Genomic DNA, 21,664 nt, shown 5'->3' on the forward strand with positions numbered 1-21,664 from the left:
CACCACGTCTAATCACGCAAGTCTCCAAAAATCTCCACAAAAATGGCTCTCCTCCTCAATTGCCAGTCTCAGTAAACAAGAAGGTTACATGAAAGCTCGGCCCAGTAACAGCCTACCAAATCTTGGTTGATCCTAATGCTCATAGCTATCTTCTGATAATTTAACCCCCTTCTTCTTCATCTTCCTTCTAGTCGATTCCTTCTCAGGCAACCCCCTAATACTAACAAATGCTTTAGTAGTCTTCTGGTCACTTCCGGTTCCTCGGGGTACACTCATCATCTAACTGTCCGGATTCTCTAAGGTTTTGTCATGTTCCTCTCTTTTGCCTTTTGTTTGGCTTTTACATTTTACTAATTAGTTTGGTTAGTCTTTAAAGATGTGTTCTTATGTTTTGTTTCTAGATTCTGTCTACAAAATAAAACGGGTTTGGTTTTGTAAAGAGATGGATAGAATCAGTGGGTTGTCTGATGAGTTGCTTCTTAAGATACTAATGTTGGTTCCGACAGAAGTTGCTGTCTCCACAAGCATTTTATCTAAACGTTGGGAGTATCTTTGGATGTGGTTGCCTAAACTTGATTACTGTCATAGACTTGGGTCAGGTCCTGATTGCGAGAGGCTACGGTGTTTCCTTGACAGGAATTTGCCGTTACACAGAGCTCCGGTCATCGAAAGCTTCCGTCTTGAATGGTGTAATCCACGTTTTAAACCAAAGAACATCAACATGTGGGTTTTAACAGCTGTTTCTCACTGCGTACGTGAGCTGGAGATACTATACGAGTCTTATCAGCCTAAGCCAGTCATATTGCCGAGTAACTTGTTTACTTGTAAATAGCTCGCGATCTTGAAACTGGGTGGCAGGATGCTCTTGGATGTTCCTCGGATGGTTTCTCTTCCCTCTCTGAAAACTCTGAAACTTCATTGTGTCATATACTTCGATGACAAAACTCTACAACGGCTTCTATCAAATTGCCCGATTCTTGAAGATCTAGTGGTTGATTTACGTGAACATGACACCACTAGAGAGTTGTCGGTTGTTGTTCCATCTTTGCAGAGTTTGTCACTCTACCTACCCTGTAATAATGTTACAGATGGGTATGTCATAGAAACTCCTTCTTTAAAGTATTTCAAACTTACGGACCATAATCCTAATGATCACTACTGTTTGATTGAGAACATGCCTCACTTAGTCGAGGCATATCTAGATGTTTTTAATCTTCCTGATTTGAAGAGTCTTATTGGATCAATCACATCTGTCAAGCGTCTTGCTATATGTTCAGAGGTGATCACTTTACATTTATCAAATCATTTTTATGTAATCAACTGTCAAGTAATTTTAATATTATTGTCTACAGGCTATGTATGATGAAGGTTTTGTTTTCGACCAGCTTGAACATCTGGAGGTATGTATATGCAAAGACCATTTCCCCAGTCAACTTATACGGCTGCTCAAAGCTTCTTCCAACTTGCAAGGACTTCACATTTTTTTCATAGAGGATGTAAGTTTGTTTATTAAAACTTTCAATTTTATTTTGGGTCTGATGACGCACAACCTTTTTTTTTTTTTTTGGTCTCAGTATCATGATCATATTCTTGATGGTATGGAAGACTGGAATCAACCAAGTACTGTTCCTGAATGTATGTTGTCGAGTTTACAAAATCTCAGCTGGTCGATGTACAAAGGAGAACCACAAGAGAAAGATATTATGATTTACATTTTGGAACATGCTGATGCTCTTCACCTAAAGACTGCAACAATCAAGTCATCATCTGAATCGGATGTTCCAAAACTTGAGATGTTAAAGGAGTTGGCTCTTTCTTCTAGAGCTTCAACAACATGCAAACTCATGTTTGATTGAGTTTGTGATCGTTAAAAATTGGTCTTGTTCTTCTATTCCTTGTATTCTGCCCCCAGTTCCAAGTCAAACCCATCCAACCAGTCTTTGATCCTTTCACGCTCGTCGTCGTGATGTCTCCTTCTCCAGCCACGTTCGTGATCGGCACCAAACTAAAGTAACGGTGACCGTTTATCGTGAACCTTATCCCTCCACTCTTCGTACATGCCACCCTGTAAACAAATTCTCACATTTCTCAAACTCAGCATTTTGAACTCTATATTTCTCAAGTGTAGATGTAAAGTTGGCCCTGATATTTTGGGAGTAGTAAAAAAACCTTTCTAATAATTTAGGAGTCTATATTCATATACAATAACTTGAAATTTTTTAAAGATCCAATGCCAGTGTTTTATTCGGCTATGTTCAAGACTGGTTCTCAATTTATATAACTTGCGGTAGGAATAGGGACAATGCCGGCGCGATCGTGAGGAAAACTGGCATTGGACCTTTAATCAGGCCCAGTAACATGCCCACCAAAGTTTTAGATAATTTGTGGTGATTAAACCATTCATTAACCTAATTCATGAGTGATTAGTGTAGGTACTAGGTATTAGTATTAATGGCGTGAACGAAGCTTTATATTTCTGATGCCCAATAACTTGTGATAATTCTTGAAGATTCATTACTCTTTTATATTTGTCGATTCCTTCTCAAGCAACCCGTGTCTCCAGTACTAACAGATGCTTTCGCTGTCTTGTGGTCACTTCTAGGTTTATCTTCTGACTCTGTTTTCTTGGGAAACACTCATCATCTAACAATCCGGATTCTCTAATGTTTTGTCACGTTCCTCTTTGAGTCTTTGGTTTCGCCTGTTACTAATTCGTGTGGTTAGTCTTTAAAATTTTTTTCTTCTGTTTTGTGTCTAGATTCTGTCGACAGTAACAAGGGTGCATTGGGTTTGGTTTTATAAAGATATGGATATAATCAGTGGGCTGTCTGATGACTTGCTTATTAAAATACTATTGTTAGTTCCCACAAAAGTTGCTGTCTCCACAAGCATTTTGTCGAAACGGTGGGAGTATCTTTGGATGTGGTTGCCTAAACTTCAGTACGGTCATAGACGTGAACCTGAATGGGAGAACCTACGGTGTTTCCTTGACAGAAACCTGCCATTGCATAGAGCTCCGGTTATTGAAAGCTTCCGTCTTGAATTGTGTAATACACGTTTTAAACCGGAGAGTATCAACATGTGGGTTGTAGTAGCTCTTTCTCACTGTCTACGCGCGTGAGCTGGAGATAGTATATGAGACTTATCCGCCTAAGCCAAACATATTGCCGAGTAACATGTATACCTCCAAATCGCTCGTGATCTTGAAACTGGATGGTGAGATCCTCTTGGATGTTCCTCGAATGGTGTCTCTTCCCTCGCTGAAAACTCTGAAGCTTCAGAGTGTGAGATACGTCAATGATGAAACTCTTCAACGGCTTCTATCTAATTGTCCAATTCTTGAAGACCTAGTGGTGAGGTTACGTGAATATGGTGATACCATGCAAAAGTTGACAGTTGTTGCTCCATCTGTGCGGAGTTTGTCACTCTGTATACCCTATAGTCATGAAATAGCTGAGTACGTGATAGAAACTCCTTCTTTAAAGTATTTCAAACTTGTGGATTATAGTAATAATGATCACTACGGTTTGATTGAGAACATGCCGTACCTGATCGAGGCATATGTAGATTGTTGTTGCCCTGATATCTATAGTCTTATTAATTCAATCACATATGTCAAGCGTCTCACAATATGTTCAGAGGTAAATCATTTTCCATTTATCATCTCATTTATGTAATCAACTGTCAGAAAACTTTAGTATTCTGTGCGCAGGCTACTCTCGATGGGCTTGTGACTCTTGTCTTCAATCAACTTGAACATTTGGAGGTATGTCTATGCACAGTGCTTTTCTCCAGTCAACTTGTCCAGCTGCTCAACGCTTCTTCTAAGTTAAAGAGAGTAGACATCTCCTTAATGGATGTAAGTTTCTTTGTTAACTCTATTTTTTTAGGGTCTGATGCACAACCTAGTTTCATCCTAATTTTTGTGTTTGATATCAGGGTCATGATCCTCGTCAAGATATGGATTACTGGAAGGAACCAAGCACTGTTCCCGAATGTTTGTTGTCGAGTCTACAAAGTCTCAGCTGGTCGGCATACACAGGAGAACCAGAAGAGAGAGCTATTGTGGGCTACATTCTGAAACATGCTGTTCACTTAAAGACTGCAACAATCAAGTCATATGGATCAGATGTTTGGAATCTTGAGATTTTAAAGGAGTTGGAACTTTCTCCTAGAGCTTCAAAAACATGCCAACTCATGTTTGAATGAGTCTTTTGATCACTAAAATTTGGCGTGTTCTTCAATTTCTTGTATTTGCTAGCTACTCGTTTCGTTTGTCTTCAACTCTGGAAACTTGTTTTCTACAATAGGTTTTATTTCTATATACTAAGAGCTAAGTTATATGATCTTTTTCATTAGCTTACGGTTTAAATACAGACCGGAGAAACCTTGTAACTGAAGAAAAGAGAACAAATAAGCACTTGATGCACTGATCATCGTTGATGTTTTGAAAATCCAATAATGACCAGGAGACGCAGAGATATACGATTCTAAGGCCATATTTATGCCGGTTAGGTCTTAACTTCAAGAGCACATGATTAACTGGGATTAGTATCAATCAATACGGATAGTAAATAATTGCAATTAAATCCACCATCCTCACTCCAAATACATTCCCCATCAAAAATATGAAAATCATCATTTTATGTTATTTAACTTATTCGACTTTCGTACTACTAGAATGTTTATCTCAAAATTCCATATCCACTTTCACAAGCAGGCTGTGTTATAATTAGTAGATCAAATTGTCATTTTAAAAATACAGCTTACTAAAATAATACTACTAAAATAATTGGGCTATATTATTTAAACAAAACAGTGTTTATACTTATAAATTCCGTAAAATACTAAACTGACAGTATATATTTTTAAACACAACATGAAAATATAAGTTATCTTAAACATATCTTTTTCTATAATATAAATAAATAAATTTTTAAAATGTATTATATGCAAAATGTATAAATTAAAGAAAAAAAATTCATTTTAAAAAAGGTTTTCTGTTTGATTATTTCAAATGATTATTTATTAATAATACTGAATGAAAAAAATATAAACAATAATAATATAAAGTTATACAATATATAACACAAAATAAAAATTATATATTTAAAACATTTGAAATAATATAAAATATATTTATAAATGAAAAAAACTGTATGTACGTGCATGTTAAAATCTAGCTATATTTTAATTCACCGCCACACTGAATTAATAAATTAAAAATGGTGAATTGCAAATTTGTAAATAAATAAAATTTAAAAATAGTAAAATACCAGCCACCATTGTCGCTAGGTTGAGGAGGGCAAAGCAAAAGTTAGTTGCGGTTACAAAGACCGAAGGGCTGCCTGAATGAAAAGTCGGCCCTTAATCAGGCCCATAGTAACATGCCCACCAAAGATTTAGATCATTTTACGGTGAGTAAACCATTCGTTGACCCAATCCATGCGTTATTGGTGTAGGTATTAATGGCGTTGACGAAACTTTTTATAACCCCCCCTTCATCTTCCTTGTTGGGGTCGATTCACTACTCTTTATATTTGTCTATTCCTTCTCAAGCAACCCGTCTCTTCAGTACTAACAGATGCTTTCGCAGTCTTGTGGTCACTTTCTGTTTATCTTCTGATTCTGTTTTCTTGGGAAACACTCATCATCTAACCATCCGGATTCTCTAAGGTTTTGTCACGTTCCTCTTTGTCTCTTTCGTTACTAATTAGTTTTGGTTAGTTTTTAAATATGTGTTTTTTCGTTTTGTGTCTAGATCCTGTCGACTGTTAACAACTGTAGATTGTTTTTCTTTTTTAAAGATATGGACAGAATCAGTGAGTTGCCTGATGAACTGCTTGTTAAGATATTAATGTCTGTTCCGACAAAAGTTGCTGTGTCCACAAGCATCTTGTCGAAACGGTGGGAGTATCTTTGGATGTGGTTGACTAAACTCGAGTACCTTCATAGAGATCATTGTTCAGAGCCTGGATGCAAGAGGCTACAAAGTTTTCTCGACAGAAACCTGCCACTACATAGAGCTCCGGTTATAGAAAGCTTCCGTCTCGAATTATGTAGTTCGCATTTTAAACCTGAGAACATCAGTACGTGGGTTTCAACAGCAGTTTCTCACTGCCTACGTGAGCTGGATATCTTACATGACGACACCGAACCGGCTATGTCAAACATACTGCCGAGTAACTTGTTCACTTGCAAATCTCTCGTGGTCTTGAAACTGGTTGGTGAGATCCTCTTGGATGTTCCTCGAGTGGTCTCTCTTCCCTCTCTCAAAACTCTGAAAATTCAAAGTGTGAGATACTTCGATGAAGAAACTCTTCAACGGCTTCTTTCAAATTGCCCGATTCTTGAAGATCTAGTGGTGGATTTACGTGATTATGATTATGAATCTGCGGGAAAGTTGACTGTTGCTGTTCCATCTTTGCAGAGTTTGTCACTTTACATACCCTATTGTCAGGATCTAGATGGGTTTGTGATAGAAACTCCTAATTTAAAGTATTTCAAACTTATGGATCATAGTATTAGTGGTCACTACTGTCTGATTGAGAAGATGCCTTGTCTGATCGAGGCATATCTAGAGGTTAATCTTCCTGATATGAAGAGTCTTATTGGATCAATCACATCTGTCAAGCGTCTTACAATATGTTCAGAGGTTATTATTTTCTAGCTATTAACTCATTATTTCTTAAATCATCTGTCAGTAATTTTAATTAGTATTGTGCGCAGGGTATTATGATGCTTGGTGAAGGTTTTGTCTTCAACCAACTTGAACATCTGGAGGTATGTTTTTGCACACTGTTTTCCTCGGATCTAGTCATCGAGCTACTGCTCAAAGCTTCTTCCAACTTGAAGAGACTAGGCTTTTCCTTCATGGAAGTAAGTTTGTTTGTTAAATTCTTTCTTTTTAGGGTCTGATTCACAGTTTGGTCTTTTAGTCTAATTTTATGTGTGTTTGATATCAGCATCATGTTCCTCAAGGTATGGTTCACTGGAATCAACCAACCATTGTTCCTGAATGTATATTGTCGAGTCTAGAAAGTTTCAGCTGGTCGAAATATACAGGAGAACCAGAAGAGAGGGATATTGTGGTTTACATTCTGAAACATGCTCTTCACTTAAAGACTGCAACAATCAATTCATATGGATCAGATGTTTGGAAACTTGAGATGTTAAAGGAGTTGGAACTTTCTCCTAGAGCTTCAGCTACATGCCAACTCTTGTTTGATTGAATATTTTGATCTTTAAAATTGGTCTTGTTATTTCAATTTCTTGTATTTGCTCGGACTCATTTCATTTCTCGTCAACTCTGAAATCTTGATTTTCTACATAAATTTTCTTTCTATATGTTAAAAGTTAAATTTTATTTTATTGAAACTATATTAAGAGTTAAGTTATATGATCATTTAATTTTTTTAATTACAGACCGGAGAAAATTTGTTGTTGAAGAAAATAGGAAAAATAAGCACTTGTACTGATGTATAGACAATGTGAGAGCCATTGAAAAAAATGATTCATTCGTGTATGAATATGATCATGTTAGTGTCTATCCATGTGAGTCTTGGTTGGAGTTGTATCAATACGCTCATGTATTACTCCCTCCGTTTTTTAATATAAGTCATTTTACAGCTATGCACGTAGTTAAGAAAACCATTAATTTCTTATATTTTCTAAACAAAAACATCATTAATTATTTACCTAACTACAATTCAACCAATAGAAAAATAGAAGATATTTTTTCATTGGTCATACAACATTAATTATTAATAAATTTTACATAGAAAATCGAAAATGACATATAATTTGAAACAAAAAAGTTTCTCTAAAACGACTTATATTAAAAACGGAGGAAGTATGATGTTATATGAGCCAGATTTGTAGTTGGAAGTTATATATTTAGAGCTTAGCAACGTGTCATTATTCCATGAATAAAATGTAATAATGTTTTGAGAATCCACTAATGACCAGGAGACGCAGAGATATAAGATCATAAGGCCATATTTGTTCCGATTAGGTCTTAACTTCAAGAGCGCATGATTAACTTGGATTAGTATCAATCAATATGGTTTGTAAAGGATTGCAATTTGATCCACCATCCTCACTCCAAATATGTTCCTTGTCAAAACTATGAAAATCATCATTTTTATGTTATGTAACTTATTCTACTGGAATGCTTATGATAATACTCAAAATTCCATGTCTAGTGTCACAAGTAGGCTGTGTTATAAATTTGTAGATCAAGTTGTCGTTTTTAAATACTTTATAAATCTCCAGAAAAAATAGAACAAGTTTAATTAGTACTATACCGAAGTAACTATAGCATAATATAATGTAATTCGAGTCATTCGACATTACAAACAAACTAATATGTAATTTAAGAATGCAGGCTGTTTAAATTTTTTTCGAACATCAACTTCAGATCACAATATAAAAAACATAAAAGAATTTACGAAGTTATAGACCTCGAACTTTTTTCCAAATTCACTATAGACACTGAAATTCTTTCCGAAACAGGCTTGTCCAAACTGCCAGTGCCAGTTTGAAAATACGATGTTCCTGTAACGCCCCGACCTGCCCACGGCTAATGGGCCACCCACGCCCGCTCTCTCGGCCCGTGGACCCCATCCCGTCTGACGGTCGGTCCGTTAATTTTTTCAAAGGCTCGAAATCATTGTTTACTGACCCTGCAATCACCACCCGACCTTTTCCCATGCTTTGGCCTCACTCGCACGCTATCGCAAATCACTTCCCGATAGGTCACCCATCCTTCCACTACTCCAGCTCAAGCACGCTTAACTCTGGAGTTCTTTCAGGATGTGTTCCGGAAAAGGTAAGTCAACTTTGGTGACATAGGTAGTCAAATCAATTCTCTTAAGCCTTTTCACATATCACAACTCGGGATGTTACAATTCACCCCCTCTCAAAGAACGCAACGTCCTCGTTGCGCCCCCGACAGGTCTCAAGACGCCTCTCAGGTCGAAACTGAGATAGCTAACTAGCTCTGATACCACTTGTAACGCCCCGACCTGCCCACGGCTAATGGGCCACCCACGCCCGCTCTCTCGGCCCGTGGACCCCATCCCGTCTGACGGTCGGTCCGTTAATTTTTTCAAAGGCTCGAAATCATTGTTTACTGACCCTGCAATCACCACCCGACCTTTTCCCATGCTTTGGCCTCACTCGCACGCTATCGCAAATCACTTCCCGATAGGTCACCCATCCTTCCACTACTCCAGCTCAAGCACGCTTAACTCTAGAGTTCTTTCAGGATGTGTTCCGGAAAAGGTAAGTCAACTTTGGTGACATAGGTAGCCAAATCAATTCTCTTAAGCCTTTTCACATATCACAACTCGGGATGTTACAGTTCCATGATGAGGTTCTACGGCCACTGGCTTTGTCACGGAAGGAAAGTGTCTGGCCAACTAGAACGGCATTAGACTTTGTTCTCAGCATCATGATCCTCATCAAGATATGGATTACTGGAAGGAACCAAGTACTGTACCTGAATATTTGTTGTCGAGACTACAAAGTCTCAGCTGGTCGATACACACAGGAGAACCACAAGAGAGAGAGCTATTATGGGCTACATTTTGAAACATGCTGTTTACTTAAAGACTGCAACAATCAAATCATCTGAATCGGATGTTCAGAAATTAGAGATGATAAAGGAGTTGGCACTTTCTTCTAGAGCTTCAAAAACATCCCAACTCATGTTTGAATGAGTATGTGATCGTTAAAATTTGGCTTGCTCTTCAGTTTTCTTTTAGTTTTGCTCGGACTCGTTTCGTTTGTTCTCAACTCTGAAAACTTGTTCTCTACAATAAATGTTCTTTAGATATACTAAGAAGAGCTAAGTTATATGATATTTTTCATTAGTTTACTGTTTAAATACAGACCGGCGAAAAGAGAACAAAAAGCACTTGATGCACTGATGTATATAATGTTTTGACATGCACTAATGACCAGGAGATGCAGAGATATAAGATCATAAGGCCATATTTATTCCGATTAATTCGTAACTTCAAGAGCACATGATTAACTGGGATTAGTATCAATCAATATGATTAGTAAAGGATTGCAATTTGATCAACCTTCCTCACTCCTTGTCAAAAGTATGAAAATCATCATTTTTTATGTTAACTTATTCCATATCCAATCAATATCACAAGTAGGCTGTGTTATAAATTTGTAGATCAATTTGTCATATTAAAATTACAATTTATAAGTCAATATTGTAGATGGAATTCTGTGATTGAAAAATGAAAACAGAACAAGTTTAATTCTATATATACTAATAATAGCAATCCCAATTAATTCCAAAGGTTGTGAGTCCACTTATGTTATGTTGAAAGATTGTGTCTTTTAAAAAAGAAGTGTAAAAGGTTGTGTTTTTTCTAAAAGTTCTATGTTGGAAGGTTGTGTCTTTTACAATTAATTTCTAAGGTTGTGAATCCACTTATGTTGAAAGGTTGTGTCTTTTGAAAAAGTAGTGTAAAGGGTTATGTCTTTTCTAAAAGTTCTATGTAGTAAGGTTGTGTCTTTTCCAATTAATTCCTAAGGTTGTGAACTTCAATTATGTTGAAAGGTTGTGTCTTTTGAAAAATATGTGTAGAGAGTTGTGTCTTTTCTAAAAGTTATATGTTGTAAGGTTGTGTCCTTCTAAAAATAGTCTAAAAGTTGTGACTATTCACTAGTATCTTTTAAAAAATGAGAAGTTGTGAGTGTTAGAAGAATGCAACTATTCATATTGAAGGGTTGTGACTATTCAAATAGGCTTTAAAAAATCTATAAATAGTCTCTCCCATACATTTTTCAAATCAAATTTTCACTAATCTACTAATAATAAAATGGTGAAAAAAAATAATGTCAAAGTTGCAATTTTTCATCTAAACAAGGTGTCTTTTCATCTCAAAGTGGGATTGCTTTAAAAAATATAGGTTTTATTTAAGTAATGTGTTAGTTTATATAATAAGTGTTGGTATTTTATGAGAACTCTCCCAAAAATTAAAAAAAAATATTATAAATGAGACATGTCATATTAACGTAAATCAACATATATTTATTACAATATTCAATTTTCTGAATATTCATTTTCAATAAATAAAGCAGGTAGATAAATATACAAAATAACAATTACCAACATACAAATTATAATTGTTTAAATTATAAACTAATAATTTTAATATTATGTCTTAAATAGGAAAAAAATTATATATCATGCAAAAAAAAAATTGCATTTTGTTCAAAAAGTGGTTGAACATAACTATCATGTGAAAAATGTATAAAAAAATTTAAAAAGAATGAAGACACAATTGTATGCAATATGTGTTTTGATAAAAAATTAAAGGGAATATTAAAGTTTATAAAAAAATATATATATATATTTGAATACTTTGTAAATCATATTTTAATCATCAAAATTAAATTTAATTATTTATATGGTTTAATTTTTTTATTAGGCATATAAAATTATATATTATAGATTATAATATATTTTTTATAAAATGAGTTCCCGTGCGATATCGCACGGGCTCTTTGCCTATATACTACTAGGAAGCGGAAGCGTAAAGAAGCGCAGAAACGAGATTTTTTAAAATATTAGGAAGCGGGTACGTGTTGTAAGCGTATATCTATATATATATATATATAAATTTTTTAAAAAAAATTAGGACTAAAATTATATGATTTAAATTTGAAATACAACATTTATTCATTTATAAAAATTTTGAAATGATTTTATATTAAAACTGTAAAAATACACATAAATTATGTTTACAAAAAATATTATATTAATTATTTTTAATACTTCATAAATAATTGACACAATATGTTTCAATATGTGCTATATCTTTAATAAAAAATCTCAATGCATAAAGATAATTTATATTATTATTTTTGATATTTATATATTTATAATTCAATATTCATTACTATTAATTTTTTTTTATTTTATATAGATTAAAACTATGGTTTTATATTTTATTGATATACATTATATATTTTTTTTAAATGGAAGCGTGATTCCAAAACGGAATCATAAGCTTCCAACAGGTTTTTAAAGAGAATATTTTAGAAACGTTTTGGAAGCGAGATTCCGCAAGCTTCCACAAGGTTCCGATTCCGATTCCGGTTCCGAAGCGGGAAGCGGACGTCCGATGAAGCTTCCGTGCAACGTAGGTAGTATATAATGTAATTCGACATTACAAGCAAACTTAGACGTAATTTAAGCGCTGCGGGCTGTTTACATTTTTCTCCAACAGCCACTTCAGATCACAATATAAAAATACATAACAGAAAATACAAAGTTATAAATCTCGAATTGGGTAGAGGAGCTTCTTCAATTTTCTCCAAATTCACTTTAGACTCTGAAGTTTTTTCCGACAAAGGTTTGTCCAAACTGCCAGTTTGAAGGTACGATGTTCCATGAAGTGGAGGTTCTACGGTCGCTCGTTGTGACACGGAAGGAAAGTGACTGACCAACGAGAACAGTATTAGACTGCCAGTTCTGTCCCCAGTTCCTAGTCAAACCCATCCAACCAGTCTTTGATCCTTTCACGCTCGTCCTCACGATGTCTCCTGCTCCAGCCACGTTCGTGATCAGCACCAAGTTGAAGTAACGGTGGCCGTTGATCGTAAACCTTATCCCTCCACTCTTCCTACATGCCACCCTATACCACAGCTCTCAAGCTTAGCATTTTATACATTACATTTTGCAAGTGTAGATGTAAAGTTGGTCCCGAGTTTTTGGGAACGCTGAACAATTTAAGAAGAATTTTTCGTATTTTTTTAAACAATTTAAAGGCTTATGTATATTATTAATTTTTTTAAAAAAATTGGAGATCCAAGGCCAATATTTTATTTAACTATACCATGCTATGAGTTTATATACCTGCGGTATGAAATAGGGACAATGCCGGCACGATACTCGGCGATCTTGAGGAAAACTGGCATGGCCAGGTCGAAGTGAGCGCGTGGTGGGTTGCACCAGCCACCATTGTCGCTAGGCTGAGCTAAGTTGGGAGGACAAAAGTTGGTTGCGGTTACAAAAACAGAAGGACTGCCTGAATGACACCATTTAGGATCATTGACACATTTGATTTCAAAGCATGCGCCACAGGTTAAGCCATTGTTGAAAAGCGCCGTGCTCAGGGCCGCCGTGTTAGTGCCGTATCCTTGGCTGTATAAATTCCCGTAACCGCAAGCGCCACCTACAAGATATTAAAGAAAAATAATAATTATAAGAAAAACAGAGTGCTCTGCTTTTGAAGAGTTGGTTATAATGAATGATTGATGATGAAGTGTGGTTTTTGATATGAATGTTTGAAGATAATGGACTGACCCATGGTTCCTGAAGCGTCGTCGCCACCGTAGAAAGTGGCGTGAGCGGTTTGCCAAGAGCCACCGGAGTAGACGCCCGGGATCGCAGCGTTGGTAAGGCTCAAGAAGAGAAAGAGAGGGAACATGGTTAAGAGAATGGATGGATTAACTGCCATTTTTGTTGATGTTTGTGGGTGATTTATGGAGGAGCTGGAAGAGGAAGAAGAAGACTGTAGAGTGTGACTAAAAGGCTGAGAGACTTGATGATGGTGGAAACATCACTTGTGAAGATCGCTATTTATATAGGCGGAGAGAAACACCAAAGTTAGAGAAAGAGATATTATTGGCCGATATTAGTATTTTCTAGACATGAATATTTAGAGGGTAGATTACAACGTGTGGTGAAAGACATGTTTGTAATCTTATTTTGATTGCAATAATATGAGATCATGGAGTCTTTTATCCTCTTAATTTAGGGATCTATAACTAATATAATGTGAGAGAAACTCCAAATTAAAGAGATAAATGCCAAATTTCCAACGAAGTACACGAAAGATCTACTGCTGATATAAGTCACTCATGCGATATAAACTAGCAAACAGTTGGTATGTTTGAAAGCAAAGATGTGATTGTTATGTCAACGTAATAGTAGAACGATGGAATAGGTGAAGCGACATAGTAGAGAAAACATTAACGTTAAATAAAATTTTATAAACCATTAAGAAAAGGATACTTTCATAGATTAACATCGCTTTATGTATTGTTTTCTAACAGTATTTCTGTGTTTTTTTTTTTTTGCTTAAGCTTTAGTATTTCGCTACTGCCCATTATATATATAAAAAAAATTATAACACACAAAAGATAATGTTATGAATCACTGATAAAATATCAGATAATGGTGTTTTTTTTGCGTTTTCAACGTTACAACATTGCCAATATGATATGTTATTAATCAAATGTTAAAAATTTATTCAAACCAAACTACGTTTTACAACGAATGCAATTGTACTTCTAATCTGTTTTCGATAAAGTTTCCGAAAGTTTCAATGGTGTTTGCTCCTTTGACTAAGTTGTTGTATTGAAGAATCGCAACTTAGACCCGTTTTGTATTTTATGATATATACTATTTATCATGAAATAATTTGTAAAATTAAAAGTAAAATAACTCGATTTACATACAAGATGTTTGGTTATATAGATGTACAGCTTACGGCGTACTAAATCATCAATGTCATTAATTTGGAAAGTGGGAAATATAAATATTTATTCAATCATCGCCGAGTGTGTATATACACATCCATGCATAGTTTTCCTAGAACTTTGGAGTTTTTATATGAACACCAAAAAATAAAGTCAACAACGCATTATATGATCTCAAGTCTAGTGAAGATCATTATCATTTTTAGTTTGTTATTGCTAGGAATGACATATATGTATATTTTTATACATCAATGCCACAAATGATTATTAAAATATATTCAATTCATTGAGTTGCTTTCATAATGAGAAGAAAAAATAGTTGGGAAAATATAAGTAAGTGAAGCATGAGATGAAAATAAAGAACAAAAGAGAAAACAGTTAGGGGCGGTGAGGGTGGAAGAACATTAAGGACATTTGGTGATGACAAGGCATATATCTAAGCACCAACCAGATCTTGTTGTAGCTGCCAAGTCACACGCCAGCAAAATTATACATACATGTATACGTGTAATGTTCATTAATTAGTCAAAGTTTATAGATTCTCGTGGATGTAGATTTCCTTTTTTTGAGGTAGATATGATATTGTTAGACTATTTGTATTTCATAACTCACGTTTAGTTTAGATTAAAAGGAATTACAACGTAACTAAGATCCATTCTGCATATAAAGAAAAATAGTGTATACTTGGACTTGGTTACGTGTATATTTTTCCAGAATGCACATGAACGCTTAGGAAACAAGGAGCTGCTTTATCATGATACCCACTTGCATGTGAATTTATTATCTACCTCTCCTCTCACGATAATTCACGTCTTTTCATTTATTTTCGTTCCAACAAAACAAATCTTACTCTCTTGATTACCAAAAAAAAAAAAAAAAAAAATCTTACTCTCTTTCTGTTGTATATATGTTGGAATAATCATTTCTTAATTTTTATAAATATAGATGCCAACTTTCAAATTTCACTCCCAAAATAGAATCACATTACTGCAGAGATATTGTGTAGCTTTTAATTAACATAATCTTATTTGTATTTGTTTGGATCTAAAATAATATATGATCCATGATATCCTGCTCAGACAACTTGACATTGTTAGCCTGTCCGTGTGTATTAAATGGTGTCACAGTGTATGGAAGTTAAATTAATGTGAGAAAGAAGTATGTCAAAGCAAACAACAAATTTACTAAAAACAGGTCTGACACAATGATCCGAAGGACAGGCCATGTACGATATATCGTACGAGCCCGTATATTCTCTGGCAACGAAAACACGTTGCGATCTAAAGGCGTTTGATTGGACATGGTAGATAGCGCCTGATAAATCGATACATGGAGACTAGTTTTCTGTTTACGTTAGCTAAAAAATAGCATCGTCGATTCAAGTTTTACAAAATGTTCCTTTAAAGGAACCATTTGACGATTTACAATAAACATGATTTATCACTAGCTAGCATGCTATCAATATTATGATGACTTATAATGGAAACGTACATAAGAACCTTTCTGATTGGTTTTGAGAACAGATTATGTTTGTGATTGAAAATGATCAAGTTATGTGCGTTTAAATAATTAATATAAATTTACATCAAATAACAAAAAATAATTAAGTTCCATGTCCAGTAAATAACTTAAGCGTAAAATATAAGTACGCATAGACTGTTAATTGTCAACTACGAATAAAGCAACATATGAAATCATGTAGAATGATTGAGAAAGAAACCATTATAACTTCAAAAATTATAACATGTCCGTCTAAATCGAAAGTTTAATCAAATAAAAAGGTTTAGTCAAAACCTAATCGGTAAATACGTCAGAAGTTATTTTAGTCGTCAGGAGTAGCAACCAAAGGTCCAAACACACATTTTTAACATTTTGGGTAATAACAAGATTTTACGAGACAAGCTTGGCATTGATCAAAAAAAAAAAAAAAAAACGAGACAAGCTTGGCGATTGTCAAACTATGAAACAAGAAGCCTCAAATGGGCTTTTTGGACTTACAAGGTTGGGCTTACAGAGTGAAACTGTGAAAAAAAGTTAAACCGATCTAGTTTCGATAACTCTTCTGGCAATAGTTTTCCAAAGAACCGATTAAACCGGAACCAATTTCAACCCAGCCCAATTGACAATAACAAACGCATTTTTAAACGGTAAACGCTAATTTATTTCTTAAGAGCATAACGCTTTAAACGTTTAAAGAAAAAAAAAACTCAGCTAAAACCCTAAACCTTTGCGCCGCGTTTATCACCCTCAACATTCTCTCCTCTTCTCTCTCTCTCTCTCTCAGATCAAACCTCTCTGAAGCACCCTCTCGTCTCTAAACGGTAAAGTCTCTACCTTTACTTCTCCAAGTTTGTTAAAACCTAATTTGTATATTGTAAAGTCAGAAACTTTATCGTAGTTTTGGAATTTAACGACCTCGTTACTGAATCGTTGTATCCTCACAGTTAGCTTTCAAATGGGTAAGCTTGGGAAGAAAGCTAGAAAATTCGCCAAGAAGAATCTTCAGTCTGTTGAGAAGAAGAACAGGAAGCAAAAGCCCTTTCTCAAACGCAAATTCGCTAAAAGTAACTTCCTTTTTTTCTTTAATCATCTTAGAGACTAACCATGGTTGAGAAAGTTAGGATCTTGTTTAGAGTCTTATGTTATATTAACTCATATGGTTTAGGAGATGGGCGTCGAGATGCACAAGATGAAGAAGAGGAGAAGATGATAGAGCAGCCACTTAAGAAGAGGTTCTACTTTTTTCACTCAGTGTAATCTCTTAGCTTTGTGTTACTTACATCGTTTATGTGTGTTTTCAGATGTATTGAAGAAAGTCCTAAGGATATAGTTATAGACGCGGTGTTTGACAAAGATGAAGGTGTGGTGGTTCTTGACGGTGGTGATTCAGATAGTGATGGTTATCTAACTGAGGTAACTCTTTTAACTTGGCGTTTTGTTGAAGTTTCTCTGTAATGGTACCAAGTATTCACAGTATATTCTTGTGTTCAGGACTCTGACTTGACAAATGCACTTGTGAATGGAACACAAGGTAATGGCTTTACCCTAATATTATTTCTCTTGGCTCCTTCCTTTGACTGTTTGACTCAATAGATAAAGTTTCCAGGTAAAATCAGTGAAACTAAGCTTAAAAAACAGTCGAGGAAGCTTGCTAGGTTGAATAAAAAGGTAACAGCTACACTAAAGTGTTGATACAATGGTGCTATGTCAGGTTATGTAACATGGTAATCATCTGATGCAGATGGTAGATGAAACTGATTCAGATGCAATGAAGCGTAAAGTACTCTCAGGATCTGTTTTAAGCTCTTTCAGTAACCTAGTGGATGAGGAACAGTCTGTTCAAGCACTAACCAGTTTATTAAACTGGTACCGAGCTGCTTGTCATTACGGACACGAGGCATCAGGAATCACAAGCCCTGGCTATGACATAGAAGACAGCGAGACGTTCGCCAATGTCATGATCTTCGTGCTCCAGAAAGCTGATCACACTTTCAAGAGTGTTCTGGGGTTATCAGGCTCTGCTAACAAGGAGAAGGTTCTGAAGTTGAATAACAACAACCCAAAATGGGATAGTGTGAAACCTCTGATCAAGTCTTTCTTTAGAAGTACCATCCATCTTGTCAAGCAGGCTGCAGATTTGGAGATTACAGTCTTTGCCTTTGCCCAACTTAGAGTTTCCATTGTCTTCTTCGCCGCGTTTCCAGAGTTGCTGAACAAACTGATCAAGGTACACTCTATAATCACTATTTGTTATTAGCAAAGTTACATATATTGGACTAGACTCTTCATCTTCTTCGCTTTAATATATCATTAGTATCTACTATCTAGAGAGATTCATTGACAATATTTTTATTTAAACTCTAAAAGCTTATTTTATATAGGAAAGTCATGTTTTGATTGTGTTGCTTGGTGCAGCTTTCTGTTGACCTGTGGGTAACCGGCGAAGAAACACTATCCCACCAAGCTTTTCTAATCTTGAAAGACATTGCTATTGTGTTTAACTCGGAGTGCTTCGACGCCTGCTTCATCAACATGTACAAAGCCTTACTACATGACTGTGATTCTCCCAAGACAAATTCAGAACAACGTCTACCTCTCCTCAGAGATTCTCTTGTTGAGCTCTGCTCTCAAGATATGCAGAGGTCTTATACTAAAGCTTCTGTTTCCATCACACAACTTGCCAAGTTACTGAAGATGGCTCTCGCTACAAAGAACAAGGTGCTGCTTAGTCTTTTATACTAAAGCCTCTGTTTTCTTGTTTGTCTTCTTAGCCTCTTTCAATTTTTTTGTAAGCAGGAAGCTGTTGAGAAGATACATAGCGAGCACTACACAAGTTGTCTTGATCTCTGGGTGAGTTTTATAGCCGCCAACGTTCAGGGTAATGATCTTCAGTCTCTGCTGTATACTGTAATCCAAGTTATAAATGGAGTTGCTACACTGTTTATTGGACCACGGTACCTGCTCCTAAGGGTTAAATGCATTCAATGGCTCAACCATCTCTCTCGTGCAAGCGGTATATTCATTCCAATAGCTTCACTGGTGTTGGATATGTTGGAATATAAAACCACAAATGAAGGTGAAAAGCAAAAAAAGAAGCTTGAAGCTGTCTCAACAGTGAAGGTTCGTTGTAGTTTACTTCAGTTTATGTCATCGATGGATAAAGCTTGATACATTCTTTGTTTTGCAGCTGCCTAAGAATTGGTTAAAGTCCCAAAACTTCCAAGAACAGTGTATCTTCTCTGTGATTGAGCTTCTTGCTAACCACTTTGCTCAGTGGAGCTTCCACATATCGTTTCCAGAGTTTGCTACTATCTCCATTATGAGACTGAAGAAGTTTAACGAGAGAAGCACTATGGAAGGGTTGAAGCGTGTGGTGAAACGCTTTATCGAGCAGGTAAAGCAACCAAACCAAACCAATCTTGGCTTTGAGATCATTCTTGTTCTGAGAAATGGTTTCTTGTTTTGTGTTTTTTTTAAGGTGGAGTTGAATATTGAGTTTGTGCAAATGAAGAGAGATGAAGCGGCTTTCTCACCAAACGATCAACAAGCGATAGAAACGTTTCTTCAGCTTGAGAAGAGAAGCAAGACTGCTCCGTATACACAATACTATCAAAACATTGTAGACAAAGGTCTGGGAACAAAAGTGAAGAAGTGAGGTTAAGTGTGGGAATAATTTTAATACAGTTTGTGGGTTTTGCAACTCGAATTGTAAGGGCAGAGAACATTTTTGTTGTCATTTAGATTTTGGATTTTTATGAACTGTTTTCAGAAACTTACAAAACATTTATGCAATGAGTTTAATCAGGTGAAAGTTATATGTTCTTGGATTACTCGTTTGTTTCTTTCTCTCATTGAAGAAAATGTTTCCTTCAGTCTCTAATGTTAGTAATGTAGTAAAGTGAGCATACCTTATTTTATCTGTATTAATTAATGTCGATTAATGAATAAAAATACTCTCTCTGCTCCTTAATATTATTAAATCTAGAAACAAAATTGTTTAAAAAATATCTATTTTTTACATTTTCAAGATATGTTTTATTAACTAATTGTAAATTTCAAAAAATTTAATTGCACTTATTGAATTTTTATTGGCTTAAAATTATAGAACAAAAATAAACACAAAAAATTATGCAAATTTAATGTGTTTTATTAAAATGTATGAAAAATGTAGAATATGTAACATTAAGAAACATAGAAAATAGTTTTGAAGAATTCATGCCGATTAATAAATAAAAGTAACTCTGAAGAGCATCTTTTTTTTGACAAACCAAATACTTTAATTAAGCCTTAAACAGGCTGAGTTGAGGTTACAAACAGCTGATTTTACTATGGAATCAGCAACAGAGTAAAATTACTAACTCATTTCTGTATTTCATTCTACAATACCATTTAAATGTAAAACTACTAACTCATTTATATTTTTTCTTTTAAAATAGACTGTTATTTTATTGAGAAATAAATAGTATAGAAATTGCCACTTGTTTTTTTCTCATTGAAGAAAATGTTTTTTTTCTTTCTCTAAGGTAGTAAAATAAGTATACCTTATTTAATCTGTATTAATGCCACGATTACACCACATGATAATGAATAAAAATAGCTTTGTAACAAAACCCAAGCAATACAACGTTGGTGTCACATCGATTATAATATTGTTCTAACAACTTATTTAGTATTTTGTTGCTTTTTGAGTACTTTTTTTGCTGTATAGTTATTATGATATAAAAGACATAAGTACCTAACTTCAGAGGACTTGAGTAAAACGCAGAGTCTGACGATATTCTTCTGCAAATTTAAAGCACAATGGGTTTCTCAGAGTCTCTCGACGAGATAGGGGATCCACCTCGCATTGGTTTCTTTTGTTTACCCTTTTTTTTTAAACGCTCAAACATTCGTTGTGATATAAGTTCATGACCAAATTGGTCTTAACTATTTTTTTTTATTTTTTTGTAACTGGTAAATTGGTCTTAATTATTACACCATTTTTTTCGGAACACATCGTAATTATTACACTAACATGTATACTTCTTGTACTTGGTCTTCTATACAAAGATGTTTTCTTTTTTTCCTCGTAAATATAGATGGCATTGGTATATACAAAAATAAAAGAGAAGTTGTGCGTGGTACAATTTATGTTTTCTATTATTTATCACATCTAAATTTAATGTTTATATAAAATAGTGAAAGATACTGTTACTTAACACTAACTCAGTTTTAATGTGTTTCTCAGTATAAGAAAAAAATATGTTGCAAATACACATCTTGCCAATGAGATTAAGAAATCAAATTGGGAAGCGAAGACGGATTAAAACATCACTAAGTCGCTTCTTTCTCTCTCTTGGATCTGCTACAATTACTTTTTAGCAAACGATTTTGGTTTGTAAGAAGTCAAATATGAATACATTCTTTGTGGTTAAAACTGGTTTGGCTTTACAAAAGAGAACAAGAAACAATTTAAACCACTTCTACAAATCTCCCTGCAAATAGAAAAGTAGCAGAAAAGAGTGAGACCCTTTATTTGAATATGCCACGAATATTTACGGTATTCTTCTTATGAATGCAAAGAATAAAATGAGCCAAAATGTTTATAACATCTTACATAAATAAATTAAAATTTTGGGTTATGTCTTCACATGAAGAGTTTAGATGT

At 34.8% G+C, this 21,664-nt stretch overlaps 3 protein-coding genes and 2 pseudogenes across 6 annotated transcripts; 4 read left to right on the plus strand and 1 right to left on the minus strand.

Annotated features, from left to right (window-relative positions):
- Positions 1 to 323: 323 nt before the first annotated feature.
- LOC103841458 lies at positions 324 to 1,891 on the plus strand (annotated as a pseudogene).
- A 529-nt stretch (positions 1,892 to 2,420) lies between these two features.
- LOC103841457 lies at positions 2,421 to 4,881 on the plus strand (annotated as a pseudogene).
- A 184-nt stretch (positions 4,882 to 5,065) lies between these two features.
- On the plus strand, positions 5,066 to 7,371 carry LOC103841459 (FBD-associated F-box protein At4g10400). 3 transcript variants are annotated; one of them, XM_033278856.1, is made up of 5 exons: positions 5,066 to 5,676; positions 5,808 to 6,655; positions 6,730 to 6,879; positions 6,966 to 6,981; positions 7,066 to 7,371. In XM_033278856.1, exons 2-5 carry the CDS (start codon positions 5,810 to 5,812, stop codon positions 7,230 to 7,232), a joined length of 1,179 nt encoding a protein of 392 aa, XP_033134747.1. In that variant the 5' UTR covers positions 5,066 to 5,676; positions 5,808 to 5,809; the 3' UTR covers positions 7,233 to 7,371. The 3 variants fall into 3 exon arrangements, with proteins under 3 accessions (XP_033134747.1, XP_018509703.1, XP_009116245.1); XM_018654187.2 differs by having other exon boundaries at positions 5,762 to 6,655; positions 6,966 to 7,371; XM_009117997.3 differs by having other exon boundaries at positions 6,966 to 7,371.
- Positions 7,372 to 12,358: 4,987 nt separating this feature from the next.
- On the minus strand, positions 12,359 to 13,493 carry EXPA16 (expansin-A16). The gene is made up of 3 exons (NM_001302013.1): positions 13,340 to 13,493; positions 12,890 to 13,208; positions 12,359 to 12,668 (listed from the first exon to the last, which is right to left on the minus strand). The coding sequence occupies exons 1-3, from the start codon at positions 13,491 to 13,493 to the stop codon at positions 12,359 to 12,361; spliced, it is 783 nt and encodes a 260-aa protein (NP_001288942.1).
- A 3,209-nt stretch (positions 13,494 to 16,702) lies between these two features.
- Positions 16,703 to 19,847, plus strand: LOC103841461 (nucleolar complex protein 2 homolog). Of its 2 annotated transcripts, none has more exons than XM_009118000.2 (11): positions 16,703 to 16,838; positions 16,962 to 17,081; positions 17,183 to 17,249; positions 17,319 to 17,430; positions 17,509 to 17,548; positions 17,624 to 17,685; positions 17,759 to 18,244; positions 18,433 to 18,735; positions 18,814 to 19,137; positions 19,205 to 19,411; positions 19,496 to 19,847. In XM_009118000.2, the coding sequence occupies exons 2-11, from the start codon at positions 16,973 to 16,975 to the stop codon at positions 19,670 to 19,672; spliced, it is 1,887 nt and encodes a 628-aa protein (XP_009116248.1). In that variant the 5' UTR covers positions 16,703 to 16,838; positions 16,962 to 16,972; the 3' UTR covers positions 19,673 to 19,847. The 2 variants fall into 2 exon arrangements, with proteins under 2 accessions (XP_009116248.1, XP_009116249.1); XM_009118001.3 differs by having other exon boundaries at positions 16,743 to 16,838; positions 16,966 to 17,081.
- Positions 19,848 to 21,664: the final 1,817 nt, after the last annotated feature.

This window comes from Brassica rapa, chromosome A09 (genome assembly GCF_000309985.2).
Source record: "Brassica rapa cultivar Chiifu-401-42 chromosome A09, CAAS_Brap_v3.01, whole genome shotgun sequence".
Lineage (NCBI taxonomy): Eukaryota > Viridiplantae > Streptophyta > Magnoliopsida > Brassicales > Brassicaceae > Brassica > Brassica rapa.

Excerpts from the sequence above, each read along its gene's own strand:
- LOC103841459 (XM_018654187.2), top strand. The coding sequence starts at position 5,810 with ATGGACAGAATCAGTGAGTTGCCTGATGAACTGCTTGTTAAGATATTA. Across the intron at positions 6,656-6,729 it reads GTCTTACAATATGTTCAGAG|GGTATTATGATGCTTGGTGA; the intron begins GTTATTATTTTC and ends TATTGTGCGCAG. Across the intron at positions 6,880-6,965 it reads TAGGCTTTTCCTTCATGGAA|CATCATGTTCCTCAAGGTAT; the intron begins GTAAGTTTGTTT and ends GTTTGATATCAG.
- EXPA16 (NM_001302013.1), bottom strand. The coding sequence starts at position 13,493 with ATGGCAGTTAATCCATCCATTCTCTTAACCATGTTCCCTCTCTTTCTC. Across the intron at positions 13,209-13,339 it reads CGACGCTTCAGGAACCATGG|GTGGCGCTTGCGGTTACGGG; the intron begins GTCAGTCCATTA and ends AATATCTTGTAG. Across the intron at positions 12,669-12,889 it reads GTCCCTATTTCATACCGCAG|GGTGGCATGTAGGAAGAGTG; the intron begins GTATATAAACTC and ends GCTGTGGTATAG.
- LOC103841461 (XM_009118000.2), top strand. The coding sequence starts at position 16,973 with ATGGGTAAGCTTGGGAAGAAAGCTAGAAAATTCGCCAAGAAGAATCTT. Across the intron at positions 17,250-17,318 it reads GAGCAGCCACTTAAGAAGAG|ATGTATTGAAGAAAGTCCTA; the intron begins GTTCTACTTTTT and ends GTGTGTTTTCAG. Across the intron at positions 18,736-18,813 it reads CTCTCGCTACAAAGAACAAG|GAAGCTGTTGAGAAGATACA; the intron begins GTGCTGCTTAGT and ends TTTTGTAAGCAG.